Genomic DNA, 19,030 nt, shown 5'->3' with positions numbered 1-19,030 from the left:
ACATAAACAGAAAATCGTGATATTTACAAAAAAATATAATTAAGTTAATTATAATGATTATTAAATCATTTTCATACAATAACAAGCTGAAAATTTTAAGAATTTAAATATCAGTGTATATTATATCCTAGTGCCATATATATAGACACAAAATTTTATACCCCTTGCAGCACATGAAATACTTTTAATCTCTGAGTGTGCATTGCGTGTTGTGCATGTTACATTCACAGAATAAAAAAATAACATAATAATTACAAGAAGATTAACACTCAAACATTTGATTTACTTAAATTTTATGGCATTCTGACATCATTTTTGCACATTTAAAAACTGAAATAAAATGTTCTATATTATCATATCGAATATCATACCGGTGGGCCGTCGATTACACTTCACTCCTGTATCACATTTTATATAGTGGACCCACAGAAGGAAGCTGAAATGTTAACATACATAACACTGAGAGCAAAGAGGTTAACACATTGACTGTTTGTTGTAGGGATGATTGGTGGCCAGCCCTCAACTTATTTACACCCCCATGGGGGGCTAATGGCGACATGACCAAAAGTTAAAAAATATTTAATTAGAGTAAATATTGATACTGATAAATTTTTAAATAATAACATTGTTTCTATAATGCTTTGAAGAATAATAAATTGCAAAAATATGAATAATAAATCGCAGAAATGGTCTATAGTGGCTCAGGGGTCACCAGTGACCCAACCACAAAAAATGCACTAAACATGATTATATAACTCATCTTATCTTGCAAATAATATTTTAACACAATATGCATCACATAATAAAAAATTCATGTTGCTGCCATGGGCAAACCACATAATATATGCTTGGCAGTTCAACATGTTAATCAGGGAACACAGATTTTCTTTATCGTACAATATCACCTAGTCCTTGAATTATTCTAATTGCATCATTCTCAACAAGCACACACCAATCCAGAAGCACAACAATTAAGACACAAGTACAAAAATTGCAATTTGAGATATAATAATGACTGCAACAAACAGAAATGTGGATATAAACATGCATGTCATATAATTAAGTCAGACAATTTTTTTTCTTAACAAAATAGGGTAGATTAGAATGACAGCATTCTTTGAGATCCCTAAGTTACTCCTTACCCATGTTTTCTAAGTAACATCTCTACATGAAAATTAAATATGTTTTGCATTTACAGTAAACAAAAGGTAAGAACTATACTCCAAATACGAAGTTATTTTTACTAACTAGAAACTTTAACCAGGTGCATGCATTTTAGTATGGTTCATTAGCACATAATAAATAAACAGTGCAATATTTTGCCTTAATTTAGCGATTAAATATGTTCAAAAAATTTTTTAAAAATAGCATAAAAACTTTAGGAATGTTTTATTAAAAAAATTCTTTTCTTATAGAAAGCATTTAAACAAAATACCAATTAAACCTCAAATTAAAAGAAATATGCAAACATTTTCATAGCACAAAACATATATAACAACAATATGCACTAAAAATGCATTAAAAATAGCAGTTAATAAAAATTTGGAAAAACGTTGATCAATTTTATAATTAATATAGCATCCTGTTACATACAACAAATTGTACAAATAAATAAATAATAAGTAAACTGTCAAATAGTACACAAGATATCAATATCAAAAACTACAAAATGATAGATGCCAAATGGTAACAGTGCCTTTCAACTATACCAGGGGAGGTTAAACTTCATCTAAGTACATGTCACACAATATAATTCAGAATTATTCAAAAGCCACACCTAGATTTTCCAAAAACAGTAACTAAATATTTATATGACCTTAGAAACAGAAACACATTTTAATTAAATTAACAAAGATTTCTCATTTTCAAATTAATGAATTATTTATGATAGAACCGTCACTGCATAATGTTGCAGTAATAGAATTTGCTTCTGTTTGTTACTCTTGTTTATAAAACAAAATTAAACAAAGTAAAGAGACTTCTAAAAATGTGTGGCCTGTAGTTAAATTCAAACTAAAAATCTTAAACCTATTGCTCAAACAACCTCATCTAACCTGCTTTTCTCACTTATTTTTTACATATGTGCAGTTTTTTCCATGCAAATATTCATTTACGGACTGCTATAATTATGCAGAATTTGGGCAAAAGACCAAAGGTTCATTTATAAGAATTCAATTAATCTGTATCTTTAAATGTCCACAGTGCACAAATCATGGAAAAAAATCTAATGTACCTGCATATTCATATCGCGCACTCATTTGGGGGGGGTATTTAATGTTTTGTAATATCTGCTAATTTGGTCTGTTGTTATCGATGTGATAATTATTTCTTTTTATAACTAGCATTAAGTGCAAAGGCAAGTAACAAAATTCAGGGAACTAGATACTATTATTCAAACAGTCTTTTAAAATAGTAAGCACTATACTTCCATAAAACTCCATTAAAAAAAAATGCAAATACAATAGCAAAGTACTGCATGCAGCTGAAATGACAGAAATAAAATAAATAATGAACAGCAAAGCTAAGACATTACACACGACTGACCCCCCCCCAAAAAAAAAACTATCAAAACGAAATAATTTTAAATTATGGAAAAACACAGAAAGCCTCATCAACTTACTTTAGCTGATGGAAGATACTGCTCAAACAATTCTTGTTCTCGGTCAAATACGTTAATTGACCGAATACAGCAATACAAAGGAGTTTTTCTTTTCAAATCAATATAATCTATAGAAGAGTTTGCCTAAGGAATATAAACAAGCACTTAGAATATCATAACATATAAATAAAAACATTTAAATATATTTATTGCTTCAATAACATTCCTCCTGGAGGGAAGAAAAGGAATTAAACTATCATATTCACAGTTATTTTATCAATAACTGCATTTTTGGAAACTCTGGAATATACTACTTTCCTTGTATGTGCTTTCACTTCTGATCATAACAGATTTTACTATTTCATTAACTTTTAAGCATTAACACATTTCTTGCCTTATGTTTAATTTAATTACTAAAGGTAGCTAATGCCTTTTTTTGCACCCAGATATCAAAATACGTTTAACAAAGAAACCCCAGATATGAAAAATACATTTAACAAAACCACCTCCAGTCTTCCTGGTTTAATATATATATATACACTGTTTTACAAAAAAACTGAAGCACCATGAAGGATGTGGTTGCTTTTTGATGAAATTGAATATGTGTACAGCTCATACACAGACAATAAAATGATTAAAAAATCAAGGTCATAGTACCTGTTCATGGCTCACAATCACCCATTCAGTGTTCAAATTAGTAGTTGGTCGGCAATGCATGCTTGATTTCGTCGAGGCAAGGAGTGGTCGAGGTTCCTAATGTCATCCTGTCACATATTCTGTCGGGCATTCATCAGTTGTCATTCCAGATCTGCGATATTTTGTGGTGCCCGAATCTGGCGGCCTACCATGTCCCAGACATGCTCTATTGGTGAAAGGTCTGTGACCCCACTGGCCAAGGAAGAGTATCAACCACACGGAGACAGTCTAGAGATATGCGAGCGGTATGTGACTTGGCATTATCTTGTTGGAAAATGGCCCCAGGATGATGTGCCATGAAATGTAATGCAACCGGCCGCAGGATGGTATCAACATATTGTTCAGCTGTTAAAGATGTAGGGAGGATGACTAAAGATGACCTACTGTCATAAGAAGTGCCCCACACCATCACAGCAGGGGTTACGGCTATATGTCTTTGTAAAACAAAGGCTGATTGGGACCGCTGACCCCATCCTCTCCAAACATGAACACAGTGGTCATCTGCTTCAAGAGTAAAGCGGGATTCATCGCTGAACACTATATGATGCCAGTCTGATGGCAGCCATGATATCGGCTGCAACACCACTCCACCGATGTGGGGTCAAAGGCAAACGTTTTAAAGGCCTCTGTGAGCGTAACCCCACCTCAGACAAGTAGCCTGAGGTGGTGGACGGTACCACGGGAGGTATAGATGTGGCTGTAGTGCATTGAATAATCAACAATGATACCATTGGGGCCATCCTATCTTGCCTCGCATTTGTGCTTCTTGGCCTTCCAGAGCCTTGATTTCATCAGCAATTTCTTTTTAGCAACCACTGCTGCCAACATCTTTGCACAGCAGTGTCTGTACGCTTCAGGTGGTCTATTGCTCGGTATGACAACCCAGCTTCATGCAACTGTACAATGTGACCACGTTCAAAGCCATTTAGTTGTCTGTAAAGTCTTCGGTATTGTCATAATGGCATCTTTAGTTGCTTCTTTCCAGAATTACATTGGGAGCAACAAAAAAGATAAATTTTCTGCCTCTGCTACTGGTTTTATACTTTGCGAATTGAGCAATAGAAATGTGCGCTATGATCACAATTCCTGTTCATTTGCCTTGAAACACTGATCATTTGCATGTTCGATCAACCAAATTTCATCACAATTGCAGAAGTCCTTCTTGGTACTTCGATTTTTTTGCAAAAAAGTGTATATTAAAGTACTGTTAGTTTTTCATGTTGATTTAATAAAATTTGTTTTTTCTCTTCTCTTCATTCAAATCATGTAATTTCCGAATTACCATAATTACCTCATTCACTTCTTGCCAGTAAAATTCATTTTTGCAAATATCAAAATTGAATTATAATCAGCAATCTTCATATCATTTTTTAATTTTAATAAAAAAATATTCTACTACACACTAGAAATTTCATAATTAAATACATCGACTGAAAAAAACAGAAAAATGCAGTGGAATTGAGCTCATAATCTTACAAATAATTTCATCAGTACAAAGTCTTTAATCCGGACGTCCATAATCCGGAATGATCTACAATCCGGACCTCAACACTACAAACTTTCTGCGCATGCATAGTGTTTATGCATGTGCATAATACCTTTACCAGTGTGCATAATACGTTTATGCATGCGCGTTTAATGTATAACGAATGGTATAAGCTAGGCTAAAATTATCTAATTATCTATTTCAGTTAATGTTGCAGATTGCATTGTTCCTTAATCTTCTAATTGGATCCGGCTTATTATTTTTTGCAGACTGTTAGAGCAATTTTATAAAAAGTAAGCTTGAAACTTTTGATTACGTCAAAAAGAGTTTCCGATTCTGGAGCTGACAAAGGATCTACAAAGCGAAAGCATGTTCTGATGTACCGCTTCCGAGAGTGAAAAAAGTGACAGAGAGATTATAGAAAACGAAGAAATTTTGATTGACAAGTTAGTCGGTATTTTTGACACAGCAATTACAGGACTTAGTGGAACTGAACAAGAAATTATGTCTGTTTATAGAATTAAAGAGAAAGTATTAGCACAAAAAATGAAGCAACTTAAACAACTTACATTGAAAGAAATGTTTAATAAAGTAAACAAATTATTAAGCCTTTTTTTTTTTTTTTTTTTTTTTTGTAAATTTTGATACCCTTTAGATCATAATTGCTCGTTATTTCATAAATTACGGTTTCATATTTTTAATTTTATAATTTCCGCATGCCACCTACCAGATTTAAATTGATGCTCTATAATCTGGAAAAAACCTTAATCCGGAATCACCGAAGTCCGGATTAGGGTCCGGGTACTGACGAGTCCGGATTAAAGACTGTACTGTATTAAAATACTTAAATTCCAAATTATAAAATTATACTTCACAACAAAGAATTTACAAAAAAATTACCTTCAAAATAAAGTGCTGGCAAATAAAACTGCCATGCCATGAAAGACAAGTGATGACAAAACCTTATTTATTCTACAAATACCACTAATAAAAGGCTGAAGGTGACTGAAATTTCAGATTGCTTTGGTGTATGCTGACTGGAGATATCAATACCACATGCAGGCACCAAGGTTTAAAAAAACTGCCACACAACTGGTCATGGAATAAAGCAAATTCCAGAGGTATTCGAGTTCTGGAACTTGCTCAAGAGCTCGAGGTATTCATTTTGGGATATACATGAATTCTGGCAAAGGCTAAAGTCATAAGGCTCCAATTTAGCACTACAGATTAGCACTACAGATGCTAGAAGTTGCTGCACTCTATGCAACCATGGACCAGAAATGTTCATTTAGTGAAAGAATTGATGAATTCCTCTGCCAAGGTAGAAGTTAACATGCTGTCAGTAAAGTATTAGTTGCTATGTGTAATATACAGTCACCCTTTTACAGATACTTTATACATACCATGCAGCCAGAATAATCATAACTGTTCCACTATGCTGTTCCACTACCTGTACCTAGGCAATCTCGATTATGGGGATAAAAAATCATGAGCTTAGTGGTTTCAGAACACTGAAGGAAGATAGTTTCATTCAGTTGGACAAGGGGGATTGGTAAATATTACTGCCCTGTGTTACTCCGTCAAGCGGTTGGGCTGCCGGACAGGAAAGTGGCCCTTCAGTGAGGAGAGAGGTAAGAACTCTCTTGGTCTCCACTTGGTGTGGTTGGCCCACAGGCATAAGTGTCCGAGCCCATGTACTACTAGTGGGAGCATTTAAAACAACCAGTCAGATCTCCAGGTGTCCACGTTCCCTGCCACGGTGAAACATGAGAACTGGGAGTGGTGACCCCACGGGCCCAGCATGTAGTCGAGGGTTGTAGAGATTTTCAAAGTTTGCCACCTCAGATTTGGAGCCCCGGAGTGGTAGGATAAGTGAACGTTTTCCTCTTGATGAACGATTTGACTAGCAACCCTCCCCTTGTATATAGGGTTTCTCAGCTGGGTCAAGTTCATGCAGTGTCTAATGATGGAGCACATAAACAAGTACTATTATTATTATTATTATTATTATTATACCAGCATCCAATACTGCAATTCCAGATATCTGACTAGTATGACAATGACTAATACAACATTCCAAAAACTGATTTGAACAGTGCAAAAGATGATGCAAAAGTGAAAAATTTCTGAATTCTGAGCCTTTATACATCATTCAATGTATCATCACAGCCACTGGTGTCTGTGCTATCTGTTAAAGATATGTAAAGCAAAGGTCATCTCACAAACAGCCCATAATTCTGCAAACAGTGTTGCACTATACAAATAGCTCCATCATTTTCAAAAAAACTCATATAAGTTCATTTTTTTTAAATTTAATAGCAAACTTCATTTGATATTAAGAGTTTGCTTTCTGTTATTCTGAAGTTAGCCACTTTTCTGTTTCTACTGTGTTGTTTCCAAATAATCGCTTTCCTGCATGTTATCAAGTTAGTATATGACTTCCTAACTGGGAAGCATGACTTTCATAAAGGGGTGTAACAGTTTGCAATGAGATTTGTGCATATTTCCAGTTTACCGCTGGCCTCTGCACCCTTCAACAGAACATCACCCACACAATAAAAACAGCTGCCACTAGTTTGCACAATGACATGATCCTGCCCATCAAAGAAGAATCCAATGTACTAATATTCAAAATTGAAAGCAAGACACTACCATCATCAGCTTACATAACATCACAATGACAAGATGGATCCACAATTTCATATAGTCCCTTTTTATATAAGTACAGTACAAAGTGTGTAATCCGGACATCCATTATCCAGAATGATCTATAATCCAGACCTCAAAGCCACAAACTTACGCATGCGCGTTCAAAGCGTGCATGCGCGTAAAGCATTTACCCAAGCATTACCATGCGCACTTCCGATAGTGAAGAAAGTGACAGAGAGGTTATTGAAAACAAAAAAACTTCAATTGACAAGTTAGTCGGTATTCTTAACACAGCAATTACAGGACTTGAACAGTGGAACTTTGTAACTGAACAAGAAATTATGTCTATAGAATTAAAGAGAAAGCATCAGCACAAAAATCGAAGCAACTTAAACAACTTGCATTGAAAGAAATGTTTAATAAAGTAAACAGATAAATATTAAACTCTTCTTTTTGTAAATTTTTATACCCTTTAGATCACAATTGCTCTTTATTTCATAAATTACAATTTCATATTTTTAATTGCATAATTTCTGCCTACCATCTTACCAGATTTAAATTGATGATCTATAATCCGGAAAAACCCCTAATCAGGAATCGCCGAATTCCCGACGAGTCCGGATTATGGACTTTGTACTGTACATTAGATTTATCTGCTTATCCTACAAAAAATGATTAACTATGACTAGGCCTGTACACCATGACCTATAGAGGATGCCGTCTAGCCAAGTTATATATCATGGTATCACCATACACATAATCCTTGTCTATCAAACTTACATTGAAAGCATAACTGTTAACACTCATAACTATTGCTTTCTACATTTACTATTCAACTGCAGATATTTCAAAGGCATATGAAACAGCAATAACCTTTAAGTAAAATTATGTCTGATGTTCCACTACTTCAGCTTATAATTTGATCATAGAATCATTGTAATTCATAAATATTAATCCAACAGCCATTTAATAATCTCCATCTATCACTATAACATTAAAACTCTCTATGGAAGTGGTTCTAATCTTTTACTATAAATGGTGCCACCGAACTAATTGGTAAATACTCACAGGAATTAGTGACAAAATAGCTTATTTTACTATTCATAATGCATAACAGTAACAGATATAAAACAAAAATATTTGCTTTTCTTTTGAAATACAACTAATTAAATACAATATTCTATGAAATATGAATGTATACCAGTAACAAACTATTGGGTCATTTATAAAGTTCCGCAATTTTTCAAATTTAAGCATCTTTTCTTTTGATTATTTTGTACTGCTAATAAAGCAGATGAATGTTTCTTGAATGTTTAAATATGACCTTGATGAATATATGAATGACCTTGATGCTTAAATATGGCCTTTCCAAACAATTGGGTCATCCAAAAAGTTCTGCATTTTTTCAAATTTAAGTGCATTGCATTTTCTCCTAATTACTTTGCACTCCTGATAAAGCAGATGACCTTGAATTAAGCAGATGTTTAAATATGGTCTTTCCTCCTCAGAGTGCATAATTCCAGCATATTTTGTAGCATAATTTTTGTTTGAACAAAGTGCTAACAAAGAAGAACCTAAAAGTTCATATTTAACATATTACATTCTCTTATTTTAAAAATGAAAAATGTTAGTCAAACTGCTTGTAAAATTTGTCCTATAAGTCAAAATGCAGTTCCTGATAATGTAGTTTTCAGAAATTTCAGACCTAAAAATGCTTATTTTTTTTACTTTACTTTTAATGGATCCTTGGATCCACTAAAAGAAGCCATTGCTTAAAATCCACATAATGCAATTCAGAAACTATCAAACTGACTGAATATTTCATAAAGTAGAGTATGTGACCCTTTGATGGAGATTGGGCACTTTTAAAAATTAACTGGCAAATGTTTAACCTGATAAAATACACACTAGGTCAACAAGTCATAAACATGTTTAAATATGACAGCTTTCATAGATGACCCGTCGGCTTCATCAGCTGAAGCTGGAATGGATGGTTTCATCACATTTATCGTATTTTATTAGTTTCTGCAGGTTCACTGTACTCAGAATTGCAGTCTAGATGTGCAGATAGATTGGTGATTTCAATTGCTTCTCCAATTTTATGGTTTTTTCTACACCTAGGGTTTGCAATAATTTTGGACTTGTCCTATTCAGTTACTGATTGTGGATGCTTAACAAAGTATTTAACTAAGGATGTGCTGTTCTCATTGATGAACTGGTTGGCAGAAAGCTTAGAGATATCTTTTTAAGTTTGACACTTCTTATGAATAGTTTTCTGGATGTTCAGCCGACAGATTGAGTTACTTTGCTTGTATCTTGCTGTGAATCAGGACAGTGTACACAATTGAAGTACCTATTGTGGCAACATCTGATTTATCAAACATGCAACAGATGTGTGGGATAAAAAATACCATGGAAAAATTCCAATAAATTATTATTATTTGACACTTGCAATGGGAACAATTTCACTTTTTCAGAAATGACAGAAGGAGTTTGTTTATTGATTTTCTTGGAGAGTTTTTACACAAAATGAGGAAGACATTTATTGTTTTCAGCAATTCATAACATGTAATCACACTCGCGTGCAAAATTAACATAATTTGAATATTATATCAAATTTCTGAAAAACTAATGGACAAATTTTATTGAAATTTGGTATAACAGAGACATATACCATTCAAAAGTCATCTTATGTATACATGATTATTAGTAAAGCTCACAGTGCAGGGATGTCCCAAATCCATGTTGTGATACCAACTAAAAGCGAGTCTAATATGGGGTATGGTAGCCTCTCACAGCCAGACCATTCGTGCAGTGTGATGGCATACTGGAAAGGAGGCAGTTGAGTAGCCTCTGCGGCAGTCAATCCCACTCCTGAAGCAAGGCAATTTTTAACAATGGGATGGTTCTCAAAGCGGGATGGTGAGGTGAACTTGCCTTCCCAAGAGCATCCAAGACATGCTCTGTAGGGTTAAGGTCAAGAGATCTGGCTGGCCAATCCATGTGTTAAATATCCTTACTTTTCAGGTAATGTCAAACAGCTGAGCTCTATGAGGATGAGCGTTGTCGTCCATGAACAGGACCAATTGCACGTATTTATGGACATTTTTACATTTGTGACTACTCGTTTTACCTTATAAAATTTATCCATCTCTTGTGAAAAGCACAGCAAATAAAGGAGTACAAGCACACAAATCAGCGAAAACCTTTTGTGGGCTTTTATCTCTTCCATAACCACGGCTCCGCAGGCAATTATGGATACAGGCATACACTTACGGATTTTATGATTAATGCTCTCATAATTCTTTGGTAGCATAATTAGTACCTTTGGTTCAATGCTTTTCATAAACACAGACATAATTTGCAATTCCCTTAATTTTTGCACAAGTATGCGCTGAGTTTAGTATAACTTTGCTGTGAAACAGAAATTCTTGACACTTTTTACAAATAAAAGGCAGCTGCTTTGTGTGGATGAAAAGAAAACCCGTCAAATGGGATTATAGCTGGATTGCCAACTGGTTTGTCATAGATTGTTAGAGAATTCCTGTTCTTGAAATTAAAAGATCAAGAAACTGTATACTATTATCGACTTCTGTACTGATCATATGCTGCAAGTTGGGGAAATTTTCTGAAATAAAGAGTAATGAAGCTTTAAGTTCATCTTTAGGAAGTTTCCAGAGCACAAATATATCATCTACATAACTCTTCCAAAAAACACTTTTGGGAGGGAACTTAGAGGTAACAAAATTTTCTACATGCTGCATATAGATTTCAGACAAGATAGGAGAAACTGATGCTCTAATAAAGAAAATCTTGCTATTTGTAAGTTTCTCTATTGATTCTATATACTGTAGAGCATGAAAAGCTTCATAAATGCTTGTTATAAATTTTAACATAATTCTTAGTTTTTAATCAAAGTTTTTACCAAAATCATTTCAGATTTAAATTAAAGGAACGGAGAGAAACAAGGATTTGACATTGACAGTTTAAAAATATTTTTTTTTCCTCAATCAGTTCATCAATGAAAATAGCATACCTTCAGTCAAATACTTCGCCAAACATCCACAGTCAATAACAGAACGGGACAAAACCAAAATCATTACTAAACTCTGGCATATAAAATGTTTCAAAATTACAGAAGTGACTGAAATCACATCTATGCTATGTTCCAATGGAGATCTTTTCAAGCTTCCACACAACTGGACCACAATTCTGAGTACAGCAAACCTGCGAAAGCCAATGAAAGATGATGAATGTGATGAAACCATTCATTCCAGCTTCAACTGACGAAGTAGATGGATTGTCTGCAAAAATTTCTTACTTTTACTTTATTTCTGTTTAAGCAGGGTTTTGGCATGTAAAATTGGAGTATTTTACCTTTTTTACCTTTCTTTCTTCCCCCTTTTTTTTATGATTTATCATGTAAGCTGCTATGATGTGTGGGTATCTCATCCCATACTTTAGCTGAACAGAATATGCTTGCTCAAGCTTCATCATGTAATTCTTAGGTGAAAAGAAATAAAGAAGCACCCTTTTTTAATTGGCTCTATCAAAAACGACTTGAGGTAAACCAAAATAGCTCTTTTTAGTAACACTGAGAGAGGGGCTGCATCCCCAAAAAGTAATGCTTTACATATGGTAGGACTAAAAAGAAATTGTACAATATGGACAATAAATTCAGAAATATACTGTTCTCAAATGGCAGTTTTAAAAGAGAAATCAAAGTCCTAGAACTGGCCAATCATCAAAGTGTCTTTCTTCATGACAATGCTCGGTGCCACATTTCAATATATGTCACACAAAGACTTGTTGAGCATTGTAGTGATTCAATGAAATTTTGTCTTTTGCTTCTTTATTTGTACTTATCATAAAAAGACAAAAGAACTTTCCAGTTGATTCAATATTACATAAACAAGAAGAATGAAATCCCTTCATAATTTACTTTGGAATTTAAAAAGAGTAATTTCATAATAATCTTAAGGATTCAAAGCAATCTTTTGCGTCTGAAGTTGACCTACTAGAGTTTTGATATATTGTTTGAGAATATATGAATCATGGAAAACTCTTTTAACGATGTCAAGCTGGTCATGAAATTTTGAAAGAACATGGCATGGAAAAAGTTGACATGTTAAATAAGTAGAGAAATGCAATACTTTTAATCATCAGTACTTTTAATCATGTCTACACATTAAGCTTCCTAACTACAGATATTGTTTTATTGGGCTTTATCATATTTTTCTATGCATACATCCTGCCTTTGAATCTTACTTCTTTGAATGAGACACTTCTGAAAAGCAAAGCCTACATTAATTGTATTAATTTGAAAAAGAGTCATCCTCCAAGCTCAGATATTCATCTCCAGCACATTGTTGAAATAGGCATGCATATCAGGATATAGATATACACATTGAATCAATTTCTCATTAGTAAACAGGACATAAGCAGACAAATCATAGAAGTGAATAACATTATTTTTAATACCATGTGATGAGAGGATTATATGGATCATAATAATACCAGAAATTACACATTAAAATTAATTTGTGGTTAACTATTTTATCCTCAAGACCCTGAGCAATGCTGCACATTCAAAATCTCCGTATGAAGAAAGGCCAGAGAGAGAGAATATGTATGAACAGACCATGCTGAAAGAATATATATGGTACATATTTAAAGAATATGCGTGGCACATAAGATATATTAATTACAATACAATATTAATATTTGATAGATCAATGTTACAAACTTTCATAATTATTCTATTCTAAAAGGATACCATCATTGGAACTACAAAAGGGAAAAAAAAGAATTTTTTCCCTCAAATGTAATCATTTTAAGACATTTTCTGGGTGATACGAAATTCTTCTAGGGATAAAAAAAAGATATCTGTTTGGTATAGAAAGTGGCTTTCTTCTCATTTTTTTTTTTTTTTTGAGAGAATGGTATTCCAAACAACTAGCAATGTAGATTAATCAATAGTGCCTTTTTGTGCAAGAGGTCATACAGAAAGAGCATAACTGCAATTCAGTCAGATAGCCATTTTCATTAAATGTGTAAATTAGAGACAATGAAATTGGTCATCTTACTGCAAGATTTAAAGAAATAATGAAATGTCTCTTCATTAAAATATTCAAAAAGTAATTTTAATACAAATGTTTTACAACTTTTCACAACTAAATCTGAAAATAAGGAATCAAACTAGATTCGAAGATGATGACAATTTACTCTTTTATTCAGTAAACTAATGCTACTTATTGCCATTATCAATGAACACAGAAATGGAGCATGTTAACAAACTCTAAAGTACCATATTAATTTCTGCAAGCTGTATGGCCCACTGGAGAATATATGTATAAAAAACATTCATGATTTTCATACACATGTTTAACTTTATATTACAAATAAACTTTGGGTACTTACGTATTCTCGCAACCAGGCCAAAATTCGCATAAATTGCGAAATTTGGCGACCCTACTTACGACAACCCTACGTGTTATACGTAGTTTTGTAAAAAGAGCATGTGGAGATTCACAAAATTTTCCTGCATTTTCGTGCAAATTTTTGTAATTTATGAGAAAATAGCAGTGTACATGGATAAAGACAAGAGTGTGCGCAATGCCATTTTTGTGCAATTCTGGGATTTTTTTTAAGTAAAAATAAGTCGACGTGTACATGGTTATGGCGAATACGGTTTTTCAATCAGTGCTAAAAGCAATAGCCAAAAGATTTCCACCGAAAAAATAATTCTGCAACTTATTCGAAACTGGAAGGGTTTAATTGCTATTTTATATTTTAAAACAAAGTAATATAAAAAACTGTATTAAAAATTATCTGTAATTAATAAATGTACATTTTCTTTCTATTCATACTTTTTTACTCAAACTTACAAGTAGAATCAACCTGGTTGCGATAATACGTAAGTACCAAACTTTGTTTTGCATTGTGCAGCTGTATGAAACACAGAAGTGACATTCCTTATTTTACGTCCAATCTTTGCTAGAAACTTCTTTTATTTCTAGTCTTCAAATAATTATTAAAAAAATAAACAACTTAGAAGACCAACAGCTTGAACTCTGCAGAATCATAGAAATTCTCAAAAGCAATATTTGAGAAAGCACATCTCTTAAGTACCTCTCATAAGAAAGCAAGAAAATCAAATCTAAAGTTTGAAATAACAGCTATATCATTCGAGGTCAACTAATGAATGGTCACAGCCTCAGTTTGCTTAATGACAACATATGAGAATTTAAAACAATAAATCTACAGGCCAGAACTCGAATAGTGGAAATGTTTTCTTAATTTGCCTTAAGTTTTCACAAAAATTTAATCAAAAAATGTGTTTTAAAGAAACAATGTGAAAAAGGATACAGCACAAAAATTTCAAGAGGAGAAACTTTTTATTTACTATGCTTTTAGTATAAATTTATTTATTTTATAATTAATATATATATATATATATATGCAATGAAAGCACAAATTTTGAAAGCACAGCATTGGGAGTTAGTTCCATGCACTTTTTCTGAAGAATTTGCAAAATGAAGTAAGCACCATATTTGGATACTCGATGATATCTAACTTTAAGAATGATGAACTTGCAGATACTTTTCCCACTTGAGTTCTAGGCAGCAGGCTAGATGTAATGATACAAAAGGAATGATTTGGAGTTTGGCGGTGGCGTAATACATGAGCAGCGAAGAAACTTGGCAAACATGTCCGGATTCAAGATAACTATTATTGAGGAAAGCAAGTCACAATTCACCATAGTTGGTTCACATACGGACGAGCGTCTTATGCACTCTCCATTTTTGTTACATCAGCACATATTCACTGAACAAAGAAGGTTGCCGCAAAGTGTCTGGCCACGAGGAAAGCTTAAGAGAAAGTGATGCATGAGTTCATAGAAAAAAGGGAAGGAGTGAAAAGTTTCAGTTTTTTAGTTTTGGTTTACAATTCGGTGATTGGTCAAGAGGCATCTGCATTAAGGGTTACATAAGATCGCATGAAAGATCTGAAAGGATTCAGATCTTAGTGTTGCACCAAAGCTTAAGTATGTTAAGATTTTTTATGCTTTCGCTAAGCTCGCAGTTTACCAAGAAATCTTTTCAACTTTATTTTTAATAACCCCTTTCTTTGCACTTACATCACAAACTATTCAATACCAAAATCACAGAATTTTAAAAGCAGCACATGTTTTGAATTCTTGATACAGTGTTACGCACTGGCATACAATTTTCTATTTTTTTTTCAGTCTTTTTTAAGTTTATCATATCAATGTTCAGTTTTCTTAGTAAAATTACTTAGAGAACTTTTTTTCTTTTTTAAATTTTATTATCCTTTTGTTTTTAACTTTACTTAATAAATATTACACTCTTTGCAATTACAATGCATAAAATTTAACAGCAAAATCAGAACATATTTTAAAACAGAATATCTTTAGAATTCAAGATAGAATGTTAAATGCTGCTTAACAGACAGGTTGACGTTATTTGTAAGTCTCACTCAGATAAGAACTCCACAAAATACATCCCTCAAGAATTCCAAGTCCCACCCACTACCATAAATTACTTCACCTAAGTCTTACCGATTGATATTATTCAAAGCCCCTACTGCTGCTAAGAATTTTCGGACACCCTACACTTATGAGTCAGACACGAAGAGAACACTTTGCCAACTCCCCCACTAGAAAGAATGTAAGTTACTTAATACCTTTTCTGGCCTTTATATCTTCATGTACATTCACTGATCTTATTTATATTATTTTCTATATTATTTTTATATTATTTTTATATTGTCTTTGATTTGTTTTTACAAAGTTTGCATTATTTATCTTATTTTGTAATCTTCTATGTTTATTTCAACTTTACTTTGAATTCGATTTCATAATGACAATTTCCAATGTTTAATTTCTACGAATAATATAGTACTCAAATGCATAAACATGAAAGTGTCGGGGACGGTTACTCGAGTTAAATAGGATTTCTCTACAGTAATTGATTTTTACTCCAAATTGAATTGACTAAAATGCTTCATAAGAATAAGTTCTTTGAGTATCAGCATTGGTTCATAATTCCTTCTATTCGCGGAAATATTTGGCCTGACTAGAATTGCCGGTTTGGCTTTAACTTATAACTCGAGTAAAGATGAAACACTTTCGTATTTACGTATTTTTATCAATTATTGTTCATTGAACGGGAGTTGGTTTGTTCCCCTTGAAAAGTCAACTAATTTCCGATCAATGACAATGATTACATGTTTTAATTTTCCCTTTTACAATTGAAATTTTATTCTTCATGATGATTTAACTCCAGTCCCCGTTAAAACATTATTAACATTTTGCTTTCAAATTACTTCAAAACATCTTTCAAAATATAACTTACCAGTATGGATTCACACTTTTAAAATAATTCTACTTTAATTAAACTTAGGAGATAATATAATCAATTAATCAATACTGTTTAGGAAATAAATTATTATTATATATATATATGTATATATTTAAATTAGCTGCATTGTTTCTTTGAGAACATCTACCTATGGGGCCAGCAACATAAAATAGTTATCATAAAAAAAGTATACAGTCATTTTAACGAGACCAGTTAATGTCACTTCAAAAATATTCAGTATTTTTATACATCTCATGACTTTGACAGAGTTTGATTTAAATTAAACATATTCAAAGCAGAAAAAATATTTTTAAGAACAGTGTTTGTTTCTTTTCTGTTACTTGGCAACCTTTCAAATTAAATTTGAGAGTTAAATATCTTAGGCTTTATTGAATGGTATATGCAAATATTTAAAAGTATTTTGGTTGATGTTTGGAATATGTAATAGGTGAGTACATGATAGTTTTTATGGTATAAAGATTGCTGGATTATACAGCGTCTCAGCCCAAATTTTATGTTTTGAGTAACAAAGCTACATATTTTCAAATAATTTTTATCAATGATAAGTAAGTATTTTGCTGTGCACTATACTATATACTTTAGAGTATTTTGTAATTTCTTTTAAAATTTGTTTAATTACATTACACGTACATAAACATTTCATCCTTGAAAACAGATACATGCATGATAAAAATGGATAATTATATGAAAAATAATTATTTTAGTGATTATGCATATTTATATATGTTTTTTTCCTGCAATTTCAAACATTCTCCATAATTTTGCTGCATTTTCATTCATAATTCTTCTATGCTAGACTTTATTTAAACTGTATGTATATAAATTTATCTTGGAGAAAACAGATTTCTATACATATCTACTGTGCTACTTCAACAGAAATTTCATTCAGAATTTCAGGTTATATACATTTTGAAACCTGTTTGGACATATTTTTGACTGCCTTTCAAAGGTAAAGTCATTTTTGCTGAGCTGAAATACTTAGAAAAAATAAAAAAGGTAAAATTCTATCAGAAACGTAATGTGACTGAGATTCAAAACAGAAAGAAAAAACCTATAAAAAAATTTGTAGCATACATTTAATTGATCACCAAATTTTCACCAATTTAACATAAACCAATGATTGACTAGTATTTTATTTCTGGCAGTGGTAACATATTACTTTCAAACATCCAAGCCAGTTGATTAAAATCGAAAATCTTACATTTTGCTGAATGGTAACATTCTAACATGCTGAAAATAAAACTTTTATTTCAAACAATGTTGCCACTTCTCGCTTTCAAGTCACAAATTTATGAATCAAAAATTCATTAAATTTGCACAATGTACAAAATAAATAAGAAAAAAGTTCAAAATTTAAAATTAGGGTTTCAAAATGCACATGTTTGGGTAGAGGACTATGTACATACAAAGTCTGGTGGCTCTAGGTGCCAAATTTACCTACAAGGAACATATATACATACATACAGATTCTTCATTATTTAATTTCTTTAGAAATAATACCGGGTAATAACATTTCATGTCAACACATTAAAAAGTGGTACAGACAAAAAAAGTGATGGTCAAGACTAGCAGCACTTTCAGCACTAAAAGAAAGGGAACAATATGCCCAACATTTGAAACAATGTAGCACTTACCCTAAGCCTCAACAATATACCATAATATTTATTTAGAAGTCAAACAACAAAAATCAGCATTATATCTGCATATATATGTCAAATATCACCTGAAACACATTTTTATGCTTTGGCTACCTCAAAAGTTTAGTATACTATCATTCATTGAATAGGGATTCCTTCCTAAATGGCTGGTTTTATAGAGTATTATTTTTACGTAAAGCAATGGTAATGCCCCTCTTTTGCTAATGCTACACATGACATGAGCAGTGTGACATCGCAAGATGGACAAATGTGGATTGTTCCATCCTAAGCTATTTGAGGAACCAATTTTACTGGATTCACCACTTCAATGACTCAAGAGTTACTACTACTGCAGATAACTGGTATTTGTGATTTAGTGCATGTTGCAACAGGACTGCAGCTCACATCTCAGCTTAAATCCATGCTTGTTTCTGCTACAAGACAGTATCAGCCACAACAGTATGCAGAAGGCTGCATGAATTGTTTTGCTTTACACAGTGATTATGAATACGTTTACATATCGAGAGAAGCAAAAACTTGACATTTTCCATCTATCATA

The 19,030-nt window shown here is 32.6% G+C and overlaps 1 protein-coding gene across 3 annotated transcripts in view; it reads right to left on the bottom strand.

Annotated features, from left to right (window-relative positions):
• Positions 1 to 19,030, bottom strand: part of LOC118183293 (ankyrin repeat domain-containing protein 61-like) — a 63,037-nt gene that overhangs the window by 19,267 nt on the left and 24,740 nt on the right. For all 3 annotated transcript variants that reach the window (XM_085809732.1, XM_035352775.2, XM_035352774.2), the window contains exon 5: positions 2,621 to 2,743. In XM_085809732.1, coding sequence (XP_085665858.1) covers positions 2,621 to 2,743 — 123 coding nt within the window. The remainder of the gene's footprint in view (positions 1 to 2,620; positions 2,744 to 19,030) is intronic.

This window comes from Stegodyphus dumicola, chromosome X2, assembly GCF_044657685.1.
Source record: "Stegodyphus dumicola isolate Sdum_Otavi_A_Nest chromosome X2, ASM4465768v1".
NCBI lineage: Eukaryota > Metazoa > Arthropoda > Arachnida > Araneae > Eresidae > Stegodyphus > Stegodyphus dumicola.
Note: the sequence above shows the minus strand (reverse complement) of the source record. Positions and strands in the feature narration are given on the sequence as shown.